The sequence below is a fragment of the Mustela nigripes genome, chromosome 2 (genome assembly GCF_022355385.1).
Source record: "Mustela nigripes isolate SB6536 chromosome 2, MUSNIG.SB6536, whole genome shotgun sequence".
Taxonomy (NCBI): Eukaryota; Metazoa; Chordata; class Mammalia; order Carnivora; family Mustelidae; genus Mustela; species Mustela nigripes.
Window position 1 is genome coordinate 216,329,374 of NC_081558.1, and position 27,141 is coordinate 216,356,514.

The 27,141-nt window shown below is 63.5% G+C and overlaps 1 protein-coding gene across 3 annotated transcripts in view; it reads left to right on the top strand.

Moving 5' to 3' along the window:
- Positions 1 to 11,499: 11,499 nt before the first annotated feature.
- PDE9A (phosphodiesterase 9A) overlaps positions 11,500 to 27,141 on the top strand; it is an 81,825-nt gene continuing 66,183 nt past the window's right edge. For all 3 annotated transcript variants that reach the window (XM_059392417.1, XM_059392418.1, XM_059392419.1), the window contains exon 1: positions 11,500 to 11,695. In XM_059392417.1, coding sequence (XP_059248400.1) covers positions 11,627 to 11,695 — 69 coding nt within the window. In that variant the 5' untranslated portion in view covers positions 11,500 to 11,626. The remainder of the gene's footprint in view (positions 11,696 to 27,141) is intronic.

Here is a 27,141-nt window from a genome sequence, read left to right on the forward strand (position 1 = left end):
CCACGTCGCGGAGAAGAGACAACCTTCCCATGGAGGATTCAGAGTGACTTATGTCGATGCACAGGGAGCGCGGCCCCCCTCCTTCCTTGGGGACAGGGCACGGGACCTCCTCCCAAGGAGGATGCTGAGGGAGGGAAAGTGGGGTGTCTGACAGACACACCGCAGCCAGGGGACCGACCCCGCCGACGGTGGCAGGGCGTGCGGACCTCACGCGATCCAAATCGCCGGTCGCCTCCGGCTGCCCTTCCCCAACCCCCACCCAGTCCACCCACGAAGAAAACATCAGACGGATCTCAGTTATGGGGCAAAACAGCTGGCCAGCCCTCCTCTGACCGGTCAAGGTCACTGGAATCCAGGAAAATCTGAGACACCGTCCTGGCCCAGAGGTGCCTCCGGAGAAAGGGGATGAGCTCTCTGGTGCTTTCCGGGGATCCTGGAGCAGATCAAGGATGTCAGGAAAACACAATAAAACAAAGTGAAACCCAAACAAGGCCATCCAGCCAGGCTCGGAGCTGCGTCAAGAACGCGGATCAATACTGGTTCTCTGACCGTGGCCAGGGCATCGCGCTGCGGGGGGGACACGGGTCACGGGGAGGCTGGCGCGGGCTGTGCGAGAACTCTGCGGACGGCCTTTGCCGATTCTCTGGAAGCCTCAAAGAGTTCTGCCGGAAAGACTAATTTCTAAACTGTAAGGAACATATTGAGCTTGTGAGTCATGGACTGTCCTACGCGGCCTCGGCCCATGACCCAGATCCCTCAGTCGGGGCACCCAGGTCCTGCTGCGGTGACTCATGCTGGGTCGCAAGTGGCCCCTAGAGCCTGTGTCTCGCCCAGTTCTGGGGGCTACCCTCCACGCGGGTCACAGGGCCGGCCGGACGTGAGCGGTGGGCCACCAGCCAGCCGTGGCTCTGGCCGCGGGGCGGGTGGGGGCATGGGGAGAGCGGAACAGGGACCACAGACAGACAGACGCACACAGACTGCGACCCTGGATCTATCTGCATCCCCCTCCCCTCACCCGGATGCTTCGTTATGAGTCAGCGCAGTCCTTGTCTGGCACACGTTCCTCTGACTGAGATCCTGTCCCTCGAAAATGCCAGGGTCCCGGTCTGCCGCGGACGTAAACCCGGCGCTGGGCCCCCAACGCGACGTCTCAGCCTCTGCGAAGTCCTGAGCTTCAGAACGGGAAGAAATTCAGGGAGCCACGTCTTGCATCATCAAACAATTGAATTTTTATTCCTAAAGATTTTATTTATTTATGTGACACAGAGAGAGGGCACACAAGCAGGGGGAGCAGCAGAGGGAGAGGGAGAAGCAGGCTCCCCACGGAGCAGGGAGCCCGACGAGGGGTCGATCCCAGGACCCCAGGATCTTGACCTGAGTTGAAGGCAGATGCTTTCCCTACGGAGGCACCCCAGGCCCCAGACAATCGAAATTTTGGTGGAGCCCCTCCTAGACAAGAAGCTCAAACATATTTTCTTCCGAAGTGCCAAGCTTCCCTGCGCACAGCGGCGGAGCACCCTTGCTCACACCCCGCTTGTCGCGCAGCCGGGGACCCCCGGGAGACAGTGTGAGGTTCTGTGGGCTGCGGGATCTATTCAAATGAGGGAGGGGGCGGTGAGTTTCTGCGTGAACGCCAGCGACACCCTAGGTGTGCTCTAGCCCCCAGCGACAGAACTACTCCCACACGAATGTCCTGGTCGCCAGGGAGACAGCCTCTGAAAGGGCAGACTTGCACGTACCCAGGCGTCCCTGCGGGGCTGTGTCCCTGCGACAGAGGACCGGCTTCTGTCCCGAAAGGCAGAAGGCATGGTGGAGATGGGAAGCCCACGCCAGGCCCCGGGGGGTTCCCACTGGCCAGGGGGCGCCCCCTCCCCTCCCAGCAGCCGGGCACGACCCGGAGCCGGGTCGTCTCCGGGACAACACCGACTGCCCTAAAGGGGGAGCAGAAATTTTCCGTCGTGTTCAACGTGCTGTAAGGAGGCGTCTTGAGCTGTTCTTGGACCTTAGCTCTGGGGAGGGTGGGGGGAACCACAGCTGCCGTGACAACAGCGACCTGTGCTTGTCAGACAGAAGGCAAGCCTCCCAGAGCTTGTGGCCCGCAGGCTCGATCCTCCTTGTGCCTTGGAAAGCATGAGGCTGCAGGACAAGGGAGGAGAAAGGCGCGGACGGGGTCGTGCTGCGTGTGTGACGGAGCGCTTTCTACACCTGTGCCCTCGGATCCTGGCAAAGGCCCTGGGAGCCCATTTTATAGACCAGTAAACTGAGGCTTAGGAAGCATAAGCAACTTGTCCAGTGTTCCCCGGTGAGGAAGAGCTGGGTTCTGGCCCCAGCTGGCCAGTCCCCGGGACCCACTGGCCCGGCCGCTACACCGGTCAGCCCGGCCCCTGTGCACACAGGTCAGCTTGCGTCCCCGTCACTCTGAGCACTCCTCAGCCTTTGCTCCTTTGGAAGCTTTCCTCGCACCAAGAATAAAATCCCCAGTTCCGTGCCCTCAGCCTGCTCTGATCCTTCCCTGCCTGTGCCTCTGCCCCCCACCACCTCCCCGCCCCAGCACGGGCTGCCTCTGCCTTTCCCAGCCGCGGCTCCCCTCCGTTCTGACAAGTCTCCTCCTTCACTTGATTCATGTCTCTGCTCAAATGTCACCTCCTCCGTGATGACTTCCCAACCACAGCATCTTCAATAGCAGCCAAGGAATTCTCTACCTTCTTTCTCCTGACTTTACAGGTCTTATCTCTGCCCTGGCATTGTACGTTGATTTATACAGCAGGTATAATGGTACTTTTTCCTCTTGTCTATCTCCCCACCAGAATATAAGTCCCACTTGGGTGTTTGGGGTATGTCTCCCCACCAGAATAGAAGTCTCAGGCTGGTAGAAATCTGCAAGTCTCAGAGCTTTTTGCAAGCCTCTTTGCAAACCTCCCTGGAGAGAGTTTATAGCGTGCATATGTGCAGGATGAGGGCCGGGGAGAAGGAGTATCTGCTCTGGCTCACATACCTGCCTCTTCTGTCTTCCCATGAGCTCACCAGAGCACAGGGCTGGCCCCACAGATCTCTGCCCCAACCCCACTCCAGAACCCCAGCTCCCGGCTCCTGCCCCCAGCATCACCCTGACGCATGCTCAGTGATCTTCGTTTGATATCAGACCCAGAGGCTGGAAGGCCTAGTAGGTCCTGCCTGTCCACCTGCTTCATGGTTGGCCTTCATGAAGCTCTGGTCAGAGACAGGCCATCTAAAGCTCATTTTTCCAAACACTTGGTAAACCCTTCTAATTCCCTCCATCTCCCACCTCACCTAATTTCTTAGAAGAAGCATCTTTGAAAATCTCCAGGCTCTTCTGGTCGACACTGACCAAGAAAAGTGCTCTCCTTCGTTTACGAGTGTGACGGTGGAGGTGAGAATGGGCCAGACCCAGCAATAGACTCAAGGTCCTAGACCAAATGCCAGAGCCTCTCCCCAGCAGGCAGTGACCTTGGGCTCCTGGAGAGAATGTCAAAGCCTCTCCCCAGTGGCCAGCGAAAGGAAAGCAGCCGTCTAACGGGGAACTCCCCGTGTCCGACGGAGTTTGGGGGAGCCAATCGAAAGGAAGTGGGAGACCACAGAGGGAGGCGGAGTTCTGGGGTGCTGTCCTCTGCAGGGGTGACGCCAGCCCAGTCGCAGTTTGGGGAGTCACAGACCAGAGGACCTTCCTGAGGGAAGCGGCCGATGGCACCGGGGTCCATAGTTGTCCTTGGGGTCTCCAAGCAGAGGCCCTAGAGCTTCGCCCAAATCATTTAAATAAGCAAATACCAGCAAAGGCCTCTGCTAAGGAAGAAGAAAGGGGCAGAATTTTCCCGAGACTCTCCGTGAGCCTCGGTTGGAAGGCGGGCTCCTGGGGTTGACCCACTTGCCTTCTGGGGAAGGTGTAGCAGAACTGGGCCGGAAGGAACCCCGTCCTCTCCCTGCTGGAGGGTCCAGGGGCCCCTCCCTTTAAGCCTTGTAAACCCCTGCTTTGGGCCGCATGGGAGGGAGAGGGCGGCTCTCAGGGGAACCTCCCGCTCGGGGCCGGCGGGCGCTTAGTTAGGAGACTAATTGCAGACGTGCGGGAGGCACGGTCATGGTCGAACTCGGAGTTCATGGAAGGCTTTCCTCCACCAAAATACGTACCAGCCCCGACCCCTCAAACTACTAGCACTGGGTATATTTTTAACATATTCCAAGGTGTAATGGAAGCCACCCAAAATGAAGAGGACACGACTGTCCTCCCTAAGAACCATTAGGAGGAGTGCTGTTCCGCGGGACTGCCAGGATGGCAGATCCAGGCCAGCGGGGAACAAGCAAGGTCAGGTTTGCATCCACAATGAGGCCTTCGTGTCCTGTTTCTGGAAATGACATCGTCAGTCTGCCGCGGGCTCCACTTACCACGACACACTCAATGCTGAGCCGGCATGGGCCCGGACGTCACTTGGCTACTCGATCAGCCTCGATCCTGATGTCAAATCCCGCAGCCGCCCCGCACGGTCCCCGTGGGAGCTGCTGGAGGCAGGGGCTGCTGAGGACAGACTCAGATGCCCCCCACACTCTCCCAGAACCCGTCCGGGGCCCAGACACAAAGAGGCCCGCCTGCTGGGTTGGCGTCCGTGGGCGACCACCGCCCCGCCCTGCCCAAGGACCTCAGGGGCTGGGGGAACGAGATGATGACAGCAGGAGGGCTGGCTGCTCGGCGGAGACCTCGGCGGGGACTGCGCCCCAAACACCAAGCCCTCACGCACCCCACGTCCACCCACCGAGAACCTCCTCCTGTTCTCAACTTTTTTGACGATGCTGGTCTCTGCCGTTCTCACGCAGTTAACGTCAGTCTGTGAACCGGAATGAGCTCACCACTCTGCCAGAGACCCAATCGTGGAAACACAGTCCCGAGAGGGTCGGGGTCATTCCCCTCCTCATGGGCCTGGAGGCCCCAACCATGGGCGCAGGGCAGTCACGCTCATACCGGAGCTCAGAGCCCCTTGCGGTGGACCCGCCCGAGGGACCGGCCGAGATCACTCAAAAGCATCACCAGGTGAAGGCCAACAGGGGTTCAAAGGGTGGAGAGCGGCCACGGTCGGCACTGGCCCACGCGGCGGCCACGGTCGGCACTGGCCCACGCGGCAGACCGGGAAGGTGAGGGGACGAATCAAGCCGCCACAGACAGCTGGAAAGTCTGCCCAGCAACCCTGCACGGGGACAGGTGAGGGCGCCCGGGAGAGCCCCTGTGTTCGCCCTCCAGCTGAGCTGGCCCCCATGCTGCCGGGCTGTGCACCTCTTGACCGTGGTGTATCCCGGGCTCCGGCCCGGCTGGACGGATGGGAACCCAGTTCACCCCGTGACTGGAGGTGGAAGGCCTTCCGGGGTCAGCACTAGGCAGCCCTTTGCTCCCAAGAAATGCCGCTGTCGCCCAAGGCGGCGAGGAGGGCACTGCTGGCTCTCACTACTGTTTTAATGCCAACTAAGGTGTGTTCAAAATTCAGCACAGGCCACACGCAGCAGGAAGGTTGGCTGCTACGTCCGGAGGCTTTCCTTCATGGAACATTGTTTGACAGTCCCCCTGGCTCCAGGGGGAGGGCTGGCCCCTGTCGGAAATACCCTCGAGACTCAGTCTTTCCTTCCCAGGGTCATGAATCAGCGAAGAAGACAGTGGTAGCTCCAGGCACAACATGAGCAGCAGCAACACGGCTCTCCCTAACAGGACAGCAGTGTGGCCCGCGCCCCTACTGCGCGCCAGGCCCCGGGCCGACGGATTCTCTCAGCTCAGCCTGTGCTCCCAGGGCATCTCCAGGCCGCGCTGAGCCAGTGTTGTCACCCCCATTCGGTCAGGGAGGACGCGGAGGCTCAGGGCAGCACACAATTGTTCAGGGCCCCACAGGGGATCGCAGACGTGTGCTGGGACCTAGGGCCCCCAGGGAGGCACTCCCCACCCTGCTACAGAGGTCAGGGGGTTCAGGGAAGCCGGCCCTGTGTAGGTGATCTTAATGAATCTTAAAAAAGAGGTGATCCGGGGAGGAGAGAGGAAGGGACACCCTTCTCATTGAAAGGAGGTGCAAAGTCACAGACGTGACAGCGAGATCTGGTGTCTCCTTGGGGTGTGAATGGGGAGAGGCAGGGCGATGGAAGATGCCAGGTGTGGCATCTGGGAGGTGAGGGGAGGTCCCCACGGAGGCCAGCAGGGGAAGTGACAGCAGCGGAGTGGCCCGCAGGGAAGCTGCAGGGGACATGAGCAGGGGAAAGACGAGAAGGAACCAGGCCCCCTGGTACGAGGCTGCTACATGGGCCGCGAGAGAGGAAGCCCGAGGGCCAGGCTCCAGCCAGCTTCCCCCGCAGGCCGTCGCTGTCCAGGAGGCGGGGAAGAGAGTGAGGCCCGCTGACGGCCCGGGGAAGCAGCACAACTCCACTCAACGCCGTAAAACCACGGCTCCCAGCACCGTGTTTGTAGAGCACTGATGGCCCGCGCTCTGCGTGCGTCGCCTGCACGCTGGCTTCTCGTTTCCCAATTTCATGGCAAAAGTAATAGTGTAGAATCAAAAAAAAAAAATACTGTTCTGAGAAAGAAAATGCCTAGAATTCTCCCCACCGACCCCTGTTTTGAATCCCTTCTCCAAACCGGCGCAGCCCTGTGGCGGTTTTCACAGCGCAAGCCTGGTGGGCCGGCTCTGAGCGGGAGAGGCTGGTTCCGACCACACTGGCGTCCAGCTCCGGCCACGCAGACGGGCCACGGGCAGGCACGAGCGCTCCGCGTGTGGATGTGGCCGTGTACTCCGTCGTGATCATCACTGCCGTGTTAGAATCTCCCCACCACGAAGGCGCCGCATTAATCAGCCGCACTGATCCTTGCAAATGTAGGTCGTTTCTTTCCTTATTTAAAAAAAATTGCTTTACTATAAACGATACTTCTCTAAGCTGAGAGGCGACCCAGAGTGCCCACGGGAAGACTGGGAGAGGCCCGACCGCATCAACGCGTCCACGGAAGCCACGTTATAAAGACACGGCGAGTCAAGTTGAAAGATGGACCACGGACCTGGCGGAAATGCTTGTAAGGTACGTAGGGGACCGGGAGCCGCCCTCCTTTCCACGGAAGCAGCTGGAGAACGTCAGCAATAAAAAACATTTGCGGACGCCTGGGTGGCTCGGTCAGTGAAGCGTCCGCCTTCGGGTCAAGTTGGGATGGAGCCCCGCGCTGGGCTCCCCGCTCAGTGGGGCATGGGCTGGAGATGCTCTCTCCTGCCTCTGCCCTTCTCGCTTGAGCCTTCCCTCTCTCTCTCTCTCTCTCTCTCAAATAAATAAATAACCTTTAAAAAAAACCACAAGATGCTGCTTCTCTTTTTCGGTTGGAAAATATAAACAGAGTTAGGGCTATCTGGTTTTGTTTGCTCGCTGGCAGTGGGGGGACAAACCTTGGTATAACCCTCCAGAGGGCAGCTCAGCAAACTAAGAAATGTGAGTGTGCGTGGCTTCCGCCCAGAAATCGTACTTCCGAGAACCAGGGCTACAGGATAACAGCACGAGTACCCACGAGGGCTGCCGGCACACGGCTCACACCCGCACGATGCTGGGAGACCGCGACGCGCCCCCCAGCCCGCGCGGGGAGCCGGTAACAGGGAAGACCGCGGGCGCACGGGGGCCACAGGGCGAGGATTCAGAACGGGGTGCATCGCCGTGTTCCGATCTGGGTGGGACTCTGCCTTTCCCACCGCAGCGCTGGAAATATTTACAACTGGTCTTAATCTCGTAGTTACCAAAGCCGTAAAGAGAAACAAGTCCGCGTGGGTGTAAAGCAGATCGCGGTGGCGCTGGCCGCGCACGGCCCTTCTCCCTCCGTGCCCCAGCTGGGGGCAGACCTTTCCTCGAACTCTTGGTGCCCGTGGCAAACAGCTTCCCCAGGGGGTCAGAGCACCTTGTGGGGTGTCCCTTCATTATGCGGGTAGGAAGCGGGCTGACCCCTGCGAGAGGCGGCGAGAGGCGGCAGCGGAGCCGGCAGTGTGGGGCGTCGTGCCTGCAGCCCTGGTTTTACTCCCGCCCTTGGGGCTCCAACCTCCCTTCAGAAGACCTGCTCGGGGCCGTGTATACAGTTGGCTCTAACACCCTGTCCCTTTTGCACACGTTCAGGCTGTGCCCTCCGCCCCACCCCTGGTTGGGAAGAAGAATTGTCATAGGAGGCAACTGGGTCCTTCTCAGAGCTGTCACTGAGCACCGGGTAGACGGAGGAGTGAGCAGGAGGAAGGATGCTCTGGGGACGGGACGGGTCGGCGGCAGGTACAGGGAGCCCGCGCCGAGGGCCCGGCCCAGCCACTCCGGACGCGCGTCTGCTTCTGCCGCTGGGTACGTCCTGGGCTTCTCCGCCGTGCCCTGGCCTTCCTTCCTTCCGAAGCCCGCCCCCGGCTGGAGGCCGCCCACCCCGCAGAGCCCTGAGGGCCCTGTCCTCTCCTCCAGTGGCTTTGCCCCTGCAGGAGCTCCTTCCCCTCTTCCCCCTTCCCGGTGAGGTTCAGGCGGGATCTCCCACGCGCGGGGGTCCCAGGCTCCCCGTGACCTCCCTGGGGGCTGCGTGAGCTCCGAATTCCCACAACCCTCTGAGGCCTCCTGCTCTGCCCAGGCTCCTCATCCTGCCCCCAGCCCAGAGGCAGAGGCAGCCGTGTCTTTCGTTTTCGTCCCGAGTCTGGGAACGTACGTGGGCCGCATTCCCGGGGGCCACGCCGGCGGCAGGAGCACGGGTCAAGGACGCCACGGGGCGCCTGGGCTGATGTGGTGCAGAGAGGGGGAGGCCTGGCCCCTCAGACGGCAGCCCGGGGGCTGTGCAGGATGAAGGAGCCCGAGTTCAGACCGGACCACATGACCCGGGCGGGACGAAGAGCGGAACGGCGGAAACATCGTGAGCCTAAGCCTCGGCAGAGGAAAAATCTGAGAGTCGGCCCCGCCGACCGCAGAATCCCCCCCCTTCACGCTGCTGCGGTCCCCCCCCCCCCCCCACCCCCGCTCTCTTGGCAAACGCTCCTGCGGCAGGGTCCTCGTGGCTCTCCCTCCTACAGCCCTGCCACCAGCAGCCGGACGATGACGATGCTGCCAAAACACCCGCACGGGAGGAGGCCACGTCCCTCCTCCGCGCCGCCGCCGGTGGGGCTCGCATGCAGGACAGGGACACTGGGTCCACGCGGGGCCCTACCCCCACCTCACGCCCATGGCAGGCCCCGCCCTCCCCTCCCCCTCCGCCCTCCCCTCCCCCTCCGCCCTCCAGGGGCACCAGCCCCGTGGGAGGGGCCTTGGCCTGCAGGTGCTTCACTGTTTGCTAGAAGGTTCTTTCCTTCTGGGCTCCTGTGTGCTCTGCCTGGTGGGCTCTTTCATACGTCAGCTCCCCGCACGCCACATTTGGGATCTCCTTCCCCGTGACTTTTCTCCTTGGCACCCGTTATGAGCCAACACCCTACACGCTACATTCACGTGTCCCGTCTTGTCTGTCTCCCCGTGAAACGCCAGCTCCCCCAGCCACAGACTTGGGTGTGTTCTCTCCCGAGGCCCGGACACACAGCAAGGACCGTGCTGCCGGGGGCCAGAACCCCCAGCCCGCGCGGGAATGAGGCAAAGGCGGGTGCCCGGCTCTGGGGCGGCCACGGAAGTCTCGCCAGCGGGATCTGCAGCTGCCCCCGGCCATCACGCACTCACAGAGTGATGACTCTTCCGAGTAAGGAGGCCGACCCCAGGGATCCCAGCCCCATGAGCTCCCGACGGGGGTGCGCCGCTCTGCAGAGCAGCACGCGGCCTGCGGAGGCCCGTCCTGCCAGGGCGCCAGAAGGAGACCACTGGAGCGGGCCCGGTCAGATGCCCATGAGACACGGGGAGTAAGTAAGTCCCGGGCTAACGAGCCGTCTGCCGGGTGGTGAGACTTCCACAGCAGCCCTACCGATTGTCACTGGCTTAGGCCCAAATGTCAGAGCATTCGACATTAAACCCTAATCACTGCGCTTGCTCCAGTTTTCTGGGGACACGTTATCACAGCTGTGAGCCAAGTGGCCAGCTATAACCACCCCAACGGAGGCTACCCCCATCTCAAAGGTCCCCATGTCACCTCTAAAGCAAGTCTCTTGGTGCCAGGCTCTGACATGGTCCCTTCCTGGGCTGGAGGGGAGGGCAAAGCCATCGTCATTCTTTGAGAGCTGACTCCCGCTCCCAGAGCAGGCCGTGGACGCGAGATGACACGCACTGGACTGTCCAGAGGCCGGGGAAGAACTCGCCCCGTAAAGATGAGGAGGCCCGTCTTTCCCAGGGCTCCAGGCTGACCTGTGCTCCAGGTGGCCTGGAGGACTCTGGAGAGCCTGGGCGCCGGGGCGAGGCCGGACGGCCAGGGGCGGAACAGCAGTGATGGTTGGCGGTGGTCAGCCTGGCCCGGGAGAGCCCGGAGGGAGGGAGGAGCCTGTGCGCACCAGGCACTCTCTCAATACGCAAAACCCAGACATTCAACAGATGGCAGGCAGTGGCTTGGAATTCACAGAGAATGGAACAATCAGCGCATTCTCTGGCTGCGTGGACACTCGCTTCCAAAAGCAACAGGCACTTGGAGCCACTCAGCACTCACCAGCCCTCCCCCCATCTGGGTCCCCCTGGGAGAGCCCAGAATCGGGAGCAGCCTGCCCAGTGATCTACAGGTCGCCACCGGCCTGAAATCCCTTCTTTCCCTCCTGCTTAAACCATACTCCCTGCAGCAATTAAGGAGGTTGGGGGAGGGTGGGCAGAGCCGGCTGAACCCAGCCCGAGCTGATGGCTGGGTAATCCTCTCTCCCGCTCCATTAAGGACAGAAATAAAATTGCCATTTCAGCTCTGGGTGCAGCTGGAAAGAGGCTGTCATTCCCAGAATGTACAGAAAACTTAAGGGAAGGATGCACATGAATGAGAAGCAACTTTTCCCATTTCCTAGTCAGATTAAAGGATGGCAGTCAGGGCCCGAGAGGCTGAGCCTGGGGAGCTGCCTCAGGCCCAGCGGTCCTGCGTTCCGTTAATGACCCCCCGTAGCTCAGGGCCCCAAGCGCCCCGCCCCCATGCTTGATTAGCCCCCCTGGGGCAAAGGAGTCCCGCTGAGCTACTGTCCTTGTGGGAAGGTGACCAGCCCTGCAGCCAGACGGGGTCGCTCTGGGGATTTTCTGGAGGGTTGGTGGGGAGGGGCGCTGACCGCCTCGGTAGCCGGAGGGGTCCGTGGCTGCGGGCACCTGCCCGGAGGTCACTTGCGGATGGGCTGGACGCTTGGCCCCGTCCCCCAGCGCCGGAGCGCGACGGAAGAAGAGGGGGCGTGCCCTAGTGTGGGAAGGGAGGAAGGGGCAGAGGGCGGAGAGGAGAAGGGAGGGAAGAGGAGGGGCGGGGAGGAAGAGCGAGGCGGGGGAGGGAGGGGGGCGGGGGGACCGGGGAGGAGGCGGAGGCGGGCGGAGGCGGGCGGGGGCCGCGCCGGGGGCGGAGCCGGCGGCCGCGCGCGCCGAGGCGGCGGCCGGGCGCACCGGGGCGGCTGCGGGGCGCTGGTTGGCTGGTCCGCGCCGTCCCCGCGCCGCCGCCCCCTCCCGCCTCCCACGGCCCGCCCTCCCCGCGGCGGCTGGCGTCGGGAAAGTACAGCGAAAGTCCGAGCGCGCGGCCGGGGAGATGGGGTCCGGCTCCTCCAGCTACCGGCCCAAGGCCATCTACTTGGACATCGATGGGCGCATCCAGAAGGTAGCTCCTCCCCAGCCTCCGCACCGCGGCCGCCGGCGCCCGCGGCGCCCCCCCCCCCGCCCGGCGCCCACGCCCTCCCCCCGGGCCCCCCGCCGCGCCGCGCTGGACCCCCGCCGTGCGATCCCGCTGGGCGGCCCCTCCCGGTGACGGCGCCGTTGGGGAGGGGGTCGCCGGGGCAGCGGTGGGGGGGGAACCTGGCGGCGGCGGGCGGCCGGGGTGGGGGCCGTCGTCTCCGCGTCCGCGTCCTGGGTCGGGGCTGCAGCCTCTGACAAGTTCGGCTGGGGGCGGGGGGCTCCGCGGCGCTGCGGTCCCCACGCGCCCCTCCCCCTCGTGGAAAGGGGCGACCCACAAGGGGGTAGAGCTCAGGGGCAGAGCTCTGCAACAAATCTCATCAGGCCGAGTTTGTGTGTTCAGAGGCTGGTGCAGGAAGCCTTTCATTTCCCTCTGACCGACCCCGCAGCGGGGCCCCGGGCTGCCCTGCGGGTCGGGCCCCCCCCGCGGACACGGTGACCGAGGCACGGAGGGGGCCGAGTCGGCGGTGCCGCCCCCACCCCTAGGCAGGGACAGTACTTCTTGGCCAGCGGGGAGCAGGTGTGGGGGGGCGGGGCTTGGGGAGCAGGGGCTGTGCCCCGCACCCCCACCCCCACCGCCCGTGTACCCCCCTGGGCAGATGGTCAGCTCTGACGGCGGAGGGGGCCCTCAAGGCTGCTCTGCCTCCTGGGCCCACAGACAGACTGAGGGACAGGCTGGCCCAGCCCCGGGCCCCTCTGCCCCCTCTGGAGGCATGAAGCCCTCCAGATGTCCACTGCCCCTAACCAACTTGACTCTCATAGCAGGGGCGTCCCTCTCGGACCCCCTTTGTCCCCGGCCCCTCCCTTTCTGAGCCCCTGGCCTGAGTCCAGAGCGTCCTGGACCCAGGCTTCTGATTGGCAGAGAGGAACAATAAGAGAGCGCTTGGAGGGGGCATTTAGCTCCTTCTGTGCCACCCCCCCCCAGGAGAAAAGCCATAGTGAGGCATCTCTCCCGGCTCCCAAACTTCAGCTGGACATTTCAGGGACGCTCCCACCTCTCCCCTTGCTCTTCTCAAGGACCCCGCACCCCTTGCCGGGATGCCAGGGAGGGATCCCCCAGCTGGTCACGGAGGAGGCTTGGGGTCGGGGTGGGGGGAGGCTCCGGAGATCTCTGGGGTGCCTCTGCCAGCTGAGAGCCTTGCCAGAAGCCAGCCTCACTCTCCCCATCCCCCACTGCATCCCAGGAAGTGAGAAGCCCCTTCCCCCACCATCACCCGGGGTAATAGAATCCGAGAGTGGGGAGCTGGAAACCTCTGGGAGCCAGGCTGTCAAGCCTCTCCCTCCATCAGGGCTAGGCACTTGGTCAGCGGCAGATGGAGGACTGGACCCTGGTCCCCAGACTTCTGTGACCGAACCGGAATTTAACATCCCCTCAAAGGCAGGAATGATCCTCGGTGCCATCCATCCCGCGCAGTGTACACACGCGCGTACAAACGTGCCCACACGTGCGCACATGCGTGTCCACACACAACGCGTGCCTGAAATCGTGTGTGCACATGTACACGCACAGATACACACACATGCACGAGCCACACACACAGGCACAGACCCGCCCCGTGCCAGCACACACACGCGTGCAAACGCGCACACACCCTCGTACCACACCAGAAGAGAATCTCCAAGACTGCCCTTTGTCCACCTTCTGGAAGAGGTGGGATGAGATGCCACCACCGGGTCAGAAGTGACAGCTGCTTCCCGGACACTCCCCCAGGTCCCCCCAACCCCCCGAAGCTGGATTGGAAGTGGGTGAGGAGCGGCAGAGAGGCACCACGGGTACGGGAGGAGCGCGCCGAGGCTGGCGAGCGTTGCCGTGACAGGCAGGCTGGCTTGTAGAAGGCAACACCCCTGAGGTAGGGGTGACCTCCGGAAGAACAGCCCCGGAGGCTGCACTGGGGGGGGGCGGCCTTGGGAGGGGCCACATCTGCTGCCGAGTGCTGGCGTCCCCACTCTCTGTGGTCTCAAGCAAGTCCCCCGACGGCTCTGGGCTGGCCCCGTCATCTGTAAAGGGGGACAGCGGTTGCTGCTTTATAGGCTGTCCTGAGAAGGACACGAGACTGTATGACCAGAGTGTGGAGGGCACTGCGGGGACAGGGTGGGCATCGTGCACGAGTCCCTCTCTCTGTCCGCGAGTGGCCTTTTGCTGATAGAGACGGCAGCATGGGGTGCAGGCAGGCCGTGGTCCTGAAGCCTCGCCCTCGGCCACAACACCTGGTGGTGGTTCTTGACCGTTGCTGCTGACACTGGTGGAGCCTCAGAGCTGGACTTTTCGCCCTGGCTGGGAGCGCAGGCATCTGGGGTTTCCAGGCACGGGCTGGGAAAGGACCACGGTTCGTGGACCTCATACCCAGCAGCATGGTGGGGACCACAGATGTCTCCGCTGAGAACATTCGTCGCCTGTCACCGCGCTTTCTTTCCTTCAGGTCCCGGGCACTGGATTCGGTCCTGCTCTGTCTCCCTTTTGTCCTTCCGAGTGCTTCTCCCAGGAAGGTCACAGACACAGAGCCCTGGGGCTTCCGAGGGGCAGGCAGGCGCGCTGGGGGCGGGGGAGGGGCTGAGCCCCTGCTTTGTCTCCCCTGCGCTCTGCCCCTCCAGTGACCCTGCTCTCGGGCACCCCACGCTCCCCCCACGAGGGCACAGGTGTGGGAGACAGTGATGGCTGTGGGTGTCACGTGCTCTAGCCAAGCTTGGGGGAACGGTCCCTCATCGTCTGAAGGGAGGCCGCCAGCCCGGTCTGAGGACGTGCTTGGGGTGATGACACGGGAGGCGTCCGGGGCCTTGGAGAAGCCACTGCCGCCGCCGGATAGGGAGTTCAGTGCTTTCGGACGAGAAGAAGACTCGAGACAGTGCAGGACACAGTGCAGGACCGGCAGTGGGGTTTGGGGATCGACCTCGCGCCTGCGGGCTTCCCGTCAGCGGCTTGCAGAGGGGCCGGAGGGCAGAGGAGGCTTACCGTCCGAGTCTGCGCCCCCGGGGTCCCCACAAAGCAGCAGAGAGCTGTGCGGCTGCCCCCGTGGCCTGGGCGAGGTCCCCGGTCTCCGTGTAAGGTGGGGATGCCCGCAGTGCTTCCTGTCATAGGATCGGCTGGACGAGACCTCACTGAGCCCGCTCTCCAGACGAGCTGTCGAACAGCCACCGTGTGCGGGGGGCTGGGTCCCGTGTGAACGCGACACCCACGACTCTGTTCCGCAGAGCGACGGGCTCACAGAGAGTAAACCACAGCTGTGGCAGGGCATCCAGTGACGGACAGAAGGACACGGCAGGCCCCGCTGGTGGGGCAGGGCTGTGATGCCAGAAGTGGGGGGCGTGAGGAATAGGCTCCCTTCCTTGGTGAAGGCTGGCTTTGGGGGACACCTGGGGTGGGGGGAGGGTGGCCTCGGGGTGACCCGGGTGGGGAACGGCTGCGTGGCCAAGGGGACAGCCTCACTCACGCCCACACACCTGTCCCCTTCATGCCTCATCCCCTGCTCCTGTTGGAGGAGGAGGGAATGGGAGCCGGGGGCCCCACAGCTAGATAGCTGGGGACCCCGCTCCAGAAGGCTCTGCTCTAGAAGCTGCTGCTTCTCCTCTTTGCCCAGAAGGTTTGCTTTTTTCTGTCCTCCGCTGGCCCTGGCCTCAGTACACGTCCTTTCTCCCGCTCGCCCGTGGTACCTCCGGAAAGAGGATGCCCTCAGCTGGGTTGTCCCGGCGATGCCCTGGGCCTGGGAGAGGTGGAGGGGCCCTGCCCGCTAGCACGTCCAGCTGTGGGTCTGATGCCTTACCGGTGAAGAAGAGGGAGGGTTTCATGTGACCTCGGGCCCCGCTTTGGGGCTGGGGCCGCGGAGAAGCCGCATCTGGGTGAGGACAGTCTCCCAGGGAGCCGGCGTCCATGCCGCCTGGGCATGCTGGGCTGGGATTCGGGGCCCCGGTTCCTCCCCAGGCTCCTACAGGGCTCCGACCACAGCTTTCCTCTGTGGCCAGGCCCTCCCCTCCCCCGCCCTTGGAGTCCAGGCCTCTGCAGCCCAGCCAGCCGCCTCCCTCCCTCTCACTGCCTCCCGTTCCCCGCTGGCTGCAGCCCTGAGCCCTCCCAGGGACTTCAGGCTCCTCTGCCTCTGCTGCTTGCCTTGGCGCAGACACGAGCTGCCCACTCTTCTTCGGGTCAGTCCTGTTTCCTGTTTTTGAAAGAAGGGGTGCAGCTGCCCCTGTCTGGTTCCCTGGTGGTCGGCACGGCGGGTCCTTGAGTTCCCCCCCGAACCATGGGCACCTTTCCCCTTCCTGGAAAATACGTCTGTCCTGCCACCTGGCCAAGCCCAGTGACAATTTCCTTTCACTTTCAGATGTGTGCACCTGCTCCGTCCACGCTCTGGGCCAGCAGAGCCGCCAGCCGGGGGCGGGGGGCCGGTCTCCCTGGGCTGGCACAGGGCTGATCCGCTGGCCAGGCAGACTCAGGGCGAGTGCCCTGGGCTCGGGCGCTTCTGTTAACCCCGAGTCCCTGCCGGGTAACGGGGACTCCCCTCGGCCGTCCCCAGCTGTTCCAGCACCTTCTGTGTATCTTCCTTTAAATGCTGATAGCCTGAGATATTCACGCGGGGACTGAAATGGTGACAGAGGCCAATGGCAAGGCAGGGAAGTTTGGAGGGGGGGTCATCCGACACTGTCTTGGTTTCCAGCGTAAAACCAGAGGTGGGCTGTCAGAGATGGGGAAGGCATTCTGCCTCCAGGCCTGCCCCCCTGCCCCCGAGCTCACGACAGCTCACCATGGCTCACGATGACCCATCCGTCTGTCTCCTGCTGGGTCAGAGCTGGGAGGCGAGGCTCAACAGGAACTCCGCGTGCTCAGCCAATTACTCAACAAGCAGATCACCCCCACGGCCTGCGCTGCCCACAGGTGCTGTACAAACAGAAACCCTTGGAAACACAGCCTCTCCGAACTCTACCCAGCCCCGGGCACTGAGAAGTCAGGGCGTGCTGGCCTCCCTCCGCCTTCCCGTGTGCCGTGGCCCAGAAGCTCGTCCCCAACATCTGGAGGCCCCAGCAGGGGTGTGGCTGAACCCCACTGATGTCATCAGGATTGACAGATGACGCGGAGGTCTCGCAGACTGCGTGCAGCTCCTCTGCCTTGGAGGGGTGGCCGCCCGGAGTGGGGAGGGACAGACAGCCCCGCAGGTCTAGCTCTGTCCCTTGACAGCTCGGAGGCCCAAGGGAAGTCACCTTGTCCTCGGTAAAGTGGGGACGACAGTGACGCCCCCATCGGGTGACCACAGATGGCTCTGAGTAATGTGCAAAGTGCCCGGGGCGAGCCGGCCACGTGGGGGGCTGGGTCAGCGCGTCGTGCATGTAGGCCTTGCTCCCTGCCTCCCCTGGGGCCCTGTGGAGGGAGCTGAGGCAGCCCGTCCTGTCCCTGGCTCCCATCCGCGAGCCCGCTGCCAGCCGGAACTGAGGCCCCAGGCCCCCAGGTCCCACGGTCCGGGACCCTTCGTCTCCAACTTGGCAGACGCTGCTAGAAACAGAACCCCGGGAGTCCTGAGTGGGAGGGCCAGCTGTCCTCCAGGGCTGCTGGGGGGTATGGGCTGCCGGCCTCAGACACGGGCGGAGTGCAGCTCTGGTCAGGGAAGAGAAGCAAGAGAAGGTGACCGGCGCAGTGTCCCCACACCGCTGACGGGAGCCGACAGCAGATGGAAGAGGAAACGCCCTCGGCAGAGCGTGACGGCAGAGCCAGCCCCGGGGAGCCCAGGACACGGCCCCGCGGTCAGACAGCAGGACTGGGCGCAGGGGGTGCCTTGGCCCCGGAGGCTGGCCCCCTACCCCTGCCCCAGCTCTGCTGCCCCCGAGGCCCCTCCCACCGCAGAAGGCACAAGGATGAGCCCTCCACACCCAGTCCCTGCTTCCAGGTCCCCGATGGCCCAGCAGGCGGTGCTCCTGGGAACTGGAGGGGGTCTTGCACCGAAGGGATAAGAGGGTACCCGGAGGACACAAAGGCACCCCCAGGCAGGCACCTGAGCAAGACAGCAGTAGCTCACCAGCGGGTCCCGCCCCAGGGAAGGACGCCCCCCTGCATCTTGGCTTCCTGCTCAGCCGCGTGGGTGACAAGATAGGAGCTGGCCACCGAGCTGTCGCGACCCGGCCCAGCGTCGCCCCCGTCCCTGGAAGCACGTGCCCCAGCCTGGGGAGACAGCCCGGCATGCGCCACCCGGCTTCGGACGGGTGAGATGGATCTACTGGCCCTCGCTCAGCGCGCTGGGCTGTCTCCTCCCCATTTGGATGCTGAGTGTCTACATTTCCAGGTTCGGACTCAGGAAAACATCCCCAGGACACGGTGCACAAAGCCCCAGCCGCAGGAGCATGCAGAGCACACGCGTGTCTCCCTGGCGTGTGGTGCACAGGCCGGTCGTGGGCCGGGTATGATCCGTACTCAGCTCTCGGCTCGTTCACTACAACAGTCTCCACCGTCACCTCCACCGCCTCCAGCCCAGTCCACGCGTCCCCCACCTCCGCCACGGCTTGCGTCTGCTCCCCGGATCCCTGAGCCGGACCCCGCTGGGATCCCCGGCCCGACAGGCACTCACAGCCCTGCTGAAGAGCGGCCCGAGATTACGATAGAGCCCGAACGTCTGTGCCCGTTGGATTTAGACAATGCCCGTGTGACTGGTTTTTTTAATCATAACAAAATACACATAAACGTTGTCGCCTTAACCGTTTCCGGGTTCTGTGGCCCTGAGCGCTCTCCTCGTGCAGCCCTCACCATGCGTCCTAAGTCCATCTTCTCAGACTGAATCTCTGTCCCCAGTCACGGCGACCTCCCCAGGCCCCTCCCCAGCAGCGGGCGCCCGCCAGCTCCTCTCTGTCCCTGTGGGTCCCTCCCGTGAGCGGGTCCCACGGCATCTGTCCTGTGACTGGCTTGTTTCACTGGGCGGGGCGTCTTCAAGCTTCGTCCACGGCGTGGCATGTGGCCTCCTTTTTGAGCCTGGACCCTGCTCCGTCGTGTGTCTTCTCCACGGCCTGTTTATCCGTCCACCCTCCGCGAACCCCTCCTCGTCCGGGAATCTCAATCTCCCCCGGTCTTGTTTCCTCACCAGCAAAGCCGGGTCTAGGCGTCGGGTCCGCTCCTGTGTGTTCTAAACCGCCCTCTCCCTCAAGCCCTCCGCGGTGTCCTGGTCGCGGCTGCGTGAATCCGCGGACTCGGGTGTGGTGTGGCCTGGGAAGTGGGACACGTCCGGGCGGGACAGCGAACTGCTCAGGGAAGGCGGCTGCCCCCCCCCCCCCAGGCAGGGGACCCCCCTGGGCTGCAGGGACCTCGCGGGCGTGGCCCTGGCAGCGGACGTCACGGTCAAGAGCGCGGATTCGGGGGCAAGCGCGTCCGGTTTTGAAGCTGGTCTCGTGCAGGCAAGTTCCTTACGCGCCTCAGTGACTTCGTCTGGGACGTGCGGTGACGGGAGCGCCTCCCCGATGCGGTCGTTCTCACGACGCGTGTAAATGCGCCTCCAGTGCGGAAACAGGGCCGGGACGTGGCGAGAGCTGCGTCAAGGCCTTGGTATTTCTATCTTTTTGTTCCTAATTATTTATTCGCGTCGTGGCTACGAGGCAGTCAGAGCTCCGTGTCTTGTTGGGAGAGCCTGACGGAGACCCCCGGCTTGGCGCTTCGGGTGGGCAAGTGGCTCTGGGGCAGCCGGCCGTCGGTCCGGCACCGGCCCCGTGTGGAGGCACCGGCTCTGTGACACCAGGGCCCGCCCTGCCCCCGGTGCTCCCCGCTCTGTGATACCACACCCCTCCCCGGGGTAGCCCCAGGTCCACCCTCCTTCCCACGATGCCTTTCGTTTCTCTTCCGTGCCAGAGCTGGAGCCCGGGGGACCGCAGGGCGGTGGGGCGTGGGTGGACCGGGACCGCCAGCCCCGCCTGTGCGCCCCTGCTTGGTGCACTAGGGCCCGGCTGCAGGCTCATTTGTTTTGCTAGAGAGGGCGGTCGCGATGCCCCTAGCTCCGAGCCGTGACTTTGCTGTGGGAGGGACGTGTACTGTGGAGTGTGTGGCGAGCCGTGGTCCGTGGCGGCCCTGGGGGGCTCGTTGCTTCACTTGCCACTGGACTTCTGACCGCACCCCCTGCCAAGGCCCTTGGGCCCCCGGGGTGCAGCCTGGGGGAGCTGCTCAGCCTTGGGGGAGACGGAGGGCTGGGTGCTCTGGGAAACAAAGTCAGAGGCCTCCGGTGGAATGGCGGGAGGAGGCGGGGGTTGGCACAGACTCTCTCCGTGGAGCCCGATCGCGGCCACCCTGCACCAGCAAAGGGAGGGGCTGGGCGGCCGCGACGGAGTCCTGAGGGCTGGTCGCGACGGAGTCCTGAGGGCTGGTCGCGCATGGGCTGATGTGTTTTGCAAGCAGCCTCTCTATCCTTATAGCTTCTGCCTTAGGGAACGCTTTTAAAAACTTGTATAGGCTTGCAAATAACGGAGGAAGAGGCCCCACGGCTGACGTTATCAGCCAGAGATCTTCAGTGATGCTGGATTTGCACTTGCAAGAGCAGGAGCCGGGGGCTTGCGTGGGGAAGGGCTGACCGGGGACCAGGGCTGACCGTGGACCCGCCGCGGGGCGTGGCCACCGCCGGGCTGGAGCAGCCATTTCCGGGGCGAATGGGGAGCAGCCAGCGGACTGATTTCGCTCAGACCTGTGCTCTATAAACATCATGCGTGGAAAAGTGGAGACGTGAGCCGTGGTGGAAGGGGTGCACATCCTCTGAGACTGCTCACTGGGGCCTCCGTCTGGCCAGCACGATCACAGAGCATCTGGAGCTCAGGGCAGACATTAGAGGGGCTGGGAAGCTCGACCCCAGCCCTGGCCAATGAGGCCTGGCCTGTTGGGACCCCCTAAGACTCCAGACTCCCTTGGGGCCGCCCAGATGCACGGCTGTGTATCCGATCCCATTTTGTGGGTGTCTTTTGGAAGGCTGTGTCCCAGATAGCAGAGGTGGGGGACGGCATCGGTGCCCCAGCGGCAAAGCCGGCCTGCAGGGGCCCAAGGAGCCGGGGTCCCAGGGGCTCCCAGAGCACAGCAGTGCGTGGGGAAGCGTAGGAGCCGCGAATTTCCCCCACAGGTATTTCTGGAAGCCTGGCTGGGTGGCGCTGGGCAGAACAGGTGAGGAAATGGGTGCCAGCCTCGGGGAGCCGTGTAGAAACGGGCGGGTGGCGTCTGGACGTTGGCGGGGTGCACACCCTTGCAGGAGGAGGCGCTGAGAATGACAGTTCCCTCCAGGGGTGGGGGACCCTGGACCTCCTGGGTGCTGTGCAGAAGCCGCCCAGGCTGCAGGCTACATGCCTCCCAGAGCACTCCACTTCCCCTGCCCCCCACCCGCCCGGGGCTGGATCTCTGATTTGGCCTCAGCCCCTGCCGTGAGCCCTCAGCTCGTCCTCCCAAGGGACAGAGCAGGCGGCCGGAGAGGCCACTCTACAGCGGAGGAGGGTCCAGGCCCCAGAGGGGCCCCTCAAGGCGCCTCCTGCCTCCACCTGCCCCTCCTAAGGGGTCCAGGCTCGGCTTCTGGAGGAAAGAGCCAGGGCCTGGCGGCTTTCCACCCCCGGCTGTGAGCCCCAGGCATCGAACTAAAGAGCGAGCCGCACGCAGGTCTGGCTCGCACGCAGGTCTGGGCTCGGCATGGCTGGGGAGACATGGCCCCAAGCTGAGGTTACATCCCGGTGACATCCACGCCTGAAGTCCAGCGGCCTCGAGCAGAGCCCTGACCTTCGGAGCGACTGCAGCAGCCCCGCAGGAGGCCCGCAAGGCTGCAGCCTGGTGGGTGGAGGCCAGCCCCTGAGGGACACGGTGCAGCGCGGCAGGGCCCGGCTTGGACTCCAGGCTCCCTCGCCCACACTCAGACACTTCTCTTCTGGCAGGAAACTCTGTTCTGTTTTTCTGACGAAACTTCAGGTCGGGGGAAAGGAAAGGAGTAAGAGGAGGCCCTGGAGGCAGGAAGGAAGAACTTCGCCCCCGCGGCCCGCCCGTCCTCCCACGTCTCCCGGATCTCCGTGTCCTCGGCCGCCGCTCGCCAGGTGGCTCTGTGGGGACCGCAGCCCGCTGCCCACGCTGCCCCACGCCCTGCCACCGCCGTGTCCGGCCCCGGCCCGTGACTGCTGCAGGATGAGGTGTCCCCGTCCGTCCCAACCCCAAAACTTCTGGGGCTGTCGCAGTCCTTTCAAAGGGCATCTCAGGTTACCGCACTGGGATGTGTCGGGAGAGAGAACTTTGGGTAAAACCCCGCCCCTCCCTCCGCTTGCCTTGCTCACGCACTTGGCACAAAGTGGCCGTGGAAAGTGAGCAGTGCGGGGGGAGTGTGAATGGCCGCGGTTAACAGGAGGGAGTGGGGTTCGCTTCCCAGGCCTGCCGCGGGGAGGCGGGCGGAAGGCCGTGGGAGCGGCTCAGCTCGTCCCGGGCGCGCTCGGCTCGCGGCGTGGATCCGGGTTTCGCGCCCGTGCAGACCCAGCGTGGGCCTCGAGACGGTTGGGTGGTGAACCGTTTCCAAGATTACTTGAAGATGCTCGCATGAGGGGATAGTGCCGACGCGTGGTTGCCTCGGGAGAGAGGTCGCAGTCCCCCGTGTAATCCCTGGAAAGGAGGCTCGAGCTGATGCTCCAGCCTCCCCCCAAAGCCTGGACGGCTTCTCCTGGACAGGCCCCAAGGCCTCAGGTGCCTGGAGTCCTCGGAGTCCGGCCCTCAACCCAGCCTCAGCCAGCACCGGCCCTTCAGCCAAGGCCTCTGCGGCCACGCGTTGGCCTGCTCCAAGGACCCCCGGGAAGGACCAGCTCCCACCCAGCCCCGCCTCGGCTGCACACCGCGGCTCCCCTGTGCCCTTCCTGCCGGGAATGAGGATGGGAGCCGTGGTGCTCAGTTTCCAAGGTGCCGGAGCTCGGGGTCTCCGCTGGGGAGGGCTTTCCTGCCTCCAAGGCTAGGTCTCCCCCAGGTCTCGTCACCCGCTGTCACCCTCTCGGCCTTGCCCATCACCGCTGAGGGTTGCATGCTGGGGTCTCCTGTGGGCGGTCCTCCCCAGCTCCCCCTCCTCTCCACCGCCCTCCCCCCGGGCATGAAGAAGTCTGGACCCGGGACGGGCCTCACTGGCCCACGCTCAGCCCCTGATAAAGGAGAGACCTTGGGGGGCGGGGCGCAGGCTCGAGGGGAGAGCCACGTGGGGGCCCAGCGCAGGGGGAAATGCAAGGGTCGTACTTGGAGAGCCGCCTCCGATTTGAGCGGGAACTCAAGCTAGACCCGGCCGAAACCAGAGAGACCTCTCCGGAAATGTCCTCGCTGGAAGCAGTCCTCGGAAGGGAGCGCCGCGTCCGCACACGTCTTACCCTTCCTTGCATTTTCAGTCCCCTGCGATCCGTCCTCTGTGACCAGGGAGAGTGACCTCAGACGGCAGAAGCAGAAAAACAACAGAGCGATCCAGAAGAGCGACAGGACTGGCCATGACAAGCGGGTTCCGTGCGGGGGAGGCCTCCGACCCTCACAGACAGACGCAGGCGCGGGCACACGGGCCCCAAGACGCCGCTGAGCGGGGGCAGCCTGGGGCCTGAGCTGGAGGGCGGTTTGCACAGTCTGCGTAGCTGTGTCCCGTGCCGTGCTAATGAGCGTGGCCGGCCGGACGGGAACTCCCCTGCGAGGCCACACTGTTCTTCCCCAGCCTCCCCGTCCCCCGCTCCCGCCCAAGGCCACATCCGCTCTCACGGGGGAACAAGGGGATGGGTTCCCATCCAGGATCCACCCCCAGCCCCTCCCGTTGGGTGCTCCTGGTCGCAGATGCCTCACGCACATGCCTCACGCATGTTCAAGGATTCCCGTCCCTGCGAAGAGCCCAGCCTGAGCGCGGAGGCCAGGGCGGCGTCCGGTCCCGGGGCTGCCGCGGTGCATTCCCGCTCTCCGCACGACAGCAAACAGCACCGACTTACGCTGTTGAAGCTCTGGAGGCCGGAGTCCAGGATCCACTTGGCTGCACTGAAATCAAGTGATGGGCAGAGCCTCACTGCCCTGGGGGCTCCTGGGGGGAGCCGCTCCTCGCTCTCCTGCTCCTGGGGCCCGTCTGCGCACATTGGCTTGTGGCCACACCACTCAGGTGCCTTTGGAACGCTCTCTTCCGTCTTCACGTCTCTCTCTGCTGCCATACGATTCTGTGACTTCACTAAGGCGCATCCCGCCGTGGGCTCATCTCATCCCAGGATCCATCATCTCATCATGTCTGCAGAGACGTGGCCCCGTACGGTGGAGAACGGCGTCATCCTGCGGGCTTCTGGCCTCAGACCACGCTGCACATCCTGTCCCCAAGCCTCCTCCCGTACTGGCCAGCAGGATCGTGGGTCTGGAGCAGGGGCGAGGCACAGTGAGGGGGCGGCTGCTTCCCTTCACAGGCAGCCCAGTGCACCTTGCTCTGCGGCCTTCCGTTCCTGCAGGACGGGTCACTTCTGCCTTCGTTCGTGTGCACGCTGCCACCACCGCGGCCCCTGCCCGCCGGCCGGCCACACGCCACTAGCAGGGTCTCCCCCGTCCCTCTACTCCCACGCCAGACCTCGCTGTCCGTCCGGGTTAAGTGAGCTCCCGCTGTGCTGAGCGGCTATGCCTCCCAGACGCTTTGGCCTCGTAGACGTTTGCCGAGGCCCTCCCGTGTGCCGGAGCGGAGGGACGAAGCCGTAGCTCACTCGCCCCCCACACCCTGCCCCGCCATCACCTCATTGGCCTGGGATGGGCAGCCGGGTTTGCGTCTGGCCCCGCTCTATGCCAGTCGTGGGACCCGACGCTCAGACTCCAGATCTGTGACACGGGGTTAGCGCCAGCCCAGCAGACCTCTGGACGGTGCCCACGACGCCCCAGATTTTACGGGGGCGCCCAGTGCCTGCCGCATGTTGCAGGCGCGGAGAGTGTGCAGTAAAGATTTTGCCCAAAGCCCCGGGGTGCGTGCGAGGCTGAGCTGCCGGTGGACCCAGGAAGCCGTCTTCGGGCTCCGTCCCCATGGGGCAGACTTCAGGGAAAGGTGTACCCACGTGATGGATGGTCTCTGCCGCCTCCCGGGCTCGGTGCACAGACGGCCCCACGAGGGTTCACGGCACCTCGAAGCAGGTGGGGCTGGCATTACCCCCACTCTGAGGAGGGAAGGGCTCTGCCAGGGGGAGAGAACGATATTTGCCCTCCTCCTTGTGTTTGCCCCAAACTGAGTCTCCCACAGTTTCCGGAGGCTTTGTACGCCCCTTCGGGGTCCTGGGTATCATCCCGCCCAGTGGCCTCCACCATCCCACGCGGTTGGTCACCCTGAGCCGTCAGTTCCTCTGTGCTCCCTTGCCAACTGTCCCCCCGATGCCAGACACACAAGCCCTTCCGCTCCGTCACCATCACCGCCGCTCACTCGTTGCGTGGCCGGAAACGTTCCTGAAACTCTCTGAGCCTTAGTATCTACTGAATGGGAAGAATGACACCCTCGTCCGAGGCAGGCTTTAAGGATCGAAGGTTTTATGCCCAATAATAGCAAAGAAAGGAAAGGGGACCGTCCCCCTCCGACACACACTCTCTCTCTCTCTCTCACACACACACACACACTTGTCTTCAAGTCAGGATCCACGCCGGGCCGGGCGCTGCCTCTGTCCACTGTCTCTGTAAGTCTCTTTCCATCCACGTGTTTGGTCCATCCCTGCCCTTGATCTGGTGAAGAATCCATCCTTCCAGTGCGCCCTGAGACGCAGATACAGACGTGCACCGGACAGACGCAGAGCTGTGGGAGGACATGGAGGTGGGACCCCCGAGGAGGGGTAAGGGAGATGGTTGTTGACTCCCTCTCCGTGTGATTCTCAACCACAATGTCAGGGATCCCCTCGGAGACGCGCACAGATGACGCAGAATGTCGTCTCCACTGAGCTCACGGCCGTGCCAGCAGGGAGGGAAGCCGGGGTGCGGACCCACGGGCTGGGGCGGTGCGGACGGCCAGGCTGGCAGGTGGGGGGCAGGGCTGCTGCGGGCACTGGAGCGTCTCCAGCGCACAACAGGACTTCTCTTCTTCAAGATTTTATGTATTGATTGGACACAGAGAGAGAGCGTGCGCGCAGGCATGCGGGGGGAGGGGCAGAGGGAGAGAAAGAATCCTTAAGCAGCGTCCATGCCCAGCACGGATCCCGACGTGGGGCTCGATCTCATGACCTTGAGATTCTGACCTGAACCGGAATCATGAGTCTGGGGCTTCACCAGTGGAGCCCGCCGGGCGCCCCCGGGGCTTCTCTTTAGAAGAATGTGTGCAGTGAGTCTGCCCGTAGTAAGAAAAGGCGGCTTCTGCTCTTATTTCATGTTCTTTTCAAACACACTGGCCAGAAAGATCCCTCCTGACTTGGAAAGGGAAGTGATGCCTACTGCAGTTCATTTGAGGCATCGCCTGCCTGGCGGTTAACTGTAGTCGTTCTGGCTGTGGGGTTATCCTTACCTGCTCTAGACAAGGAGGAGCACAGCGTGAAGGATACGCTCAGGCGTACGGGTCTGTGCAATTCAGAATTAGCGGAGCACTGCGGACACACTGCCGACGCGCACAGGAGGAGAGGGACGTGGCCAGCCTCCGGTCTTGGCCTTAGTTAAGTCACGCGTTTATTTCCAGAGTGTTTAAAAACATAAAAGTTGGGATTTTGGTCTTGGTCTCTGCTTAGCCTGTCTTCTGTATTAAACTTGTGATTCTTGGGCACTGATAAGCCTTTAACTCCCCCAAAGACAGAAAAGTGGCGAATCTGCAGATGGGTTTACGTTGGCTGTTCTCTGGGCCGGGTTGAGTTCTAACTCCTGGAGCTGGAACGTGGGATCCAGGAGCCAGAGTGAAAATTCTCTAGTTTGCTTCTAGGGCAAAGTCTTACGCGAGCTTATAGAAGTGTAGGTAAGACCTTAGTAGATTACAGAAGCTACAGAAGACAATCACGGCTTGGTCAACAAAAGATAAGGAATTTGAACTGCTTTATTTTTCCTCTGGGAGAGGAGCCCAAGTCAATATCCGCTCCAAGTACGCCATCAGAAATATCGGCAATCGGAAACAAGGCAAACAGAGAATGCATACGTCATTATGGGCAAGGGACCTACCTCCCACGCAGACCTCCTGCAGCTCTCCTGGCGGCACAGCCTCTGCCTCTGGGCTTAGAGCCCGTGGGGGGGGGGGGGGGGGGGGGGGGGGGGGGGGGGGGGGGTCTGAGTTTGCATGTGGGTCCACACCGGCCAGGCCAGGCCAGCTTCTTCACTCTCTGAGACAGAGGTGATGGTGACACCAAGCTTATGAGGTTCTTATGAGGACCCAGGGTCACGGGGCTCGTAGGGCATTTGGCTCAGGCTCTGGCCCAAGCATAGGCTCGGTCCTGTTGGGCAGCAGTGATGGGGGACGTAGTGGTGGTGTGGTGATGCTGGTGATGGCGGAGATGGTT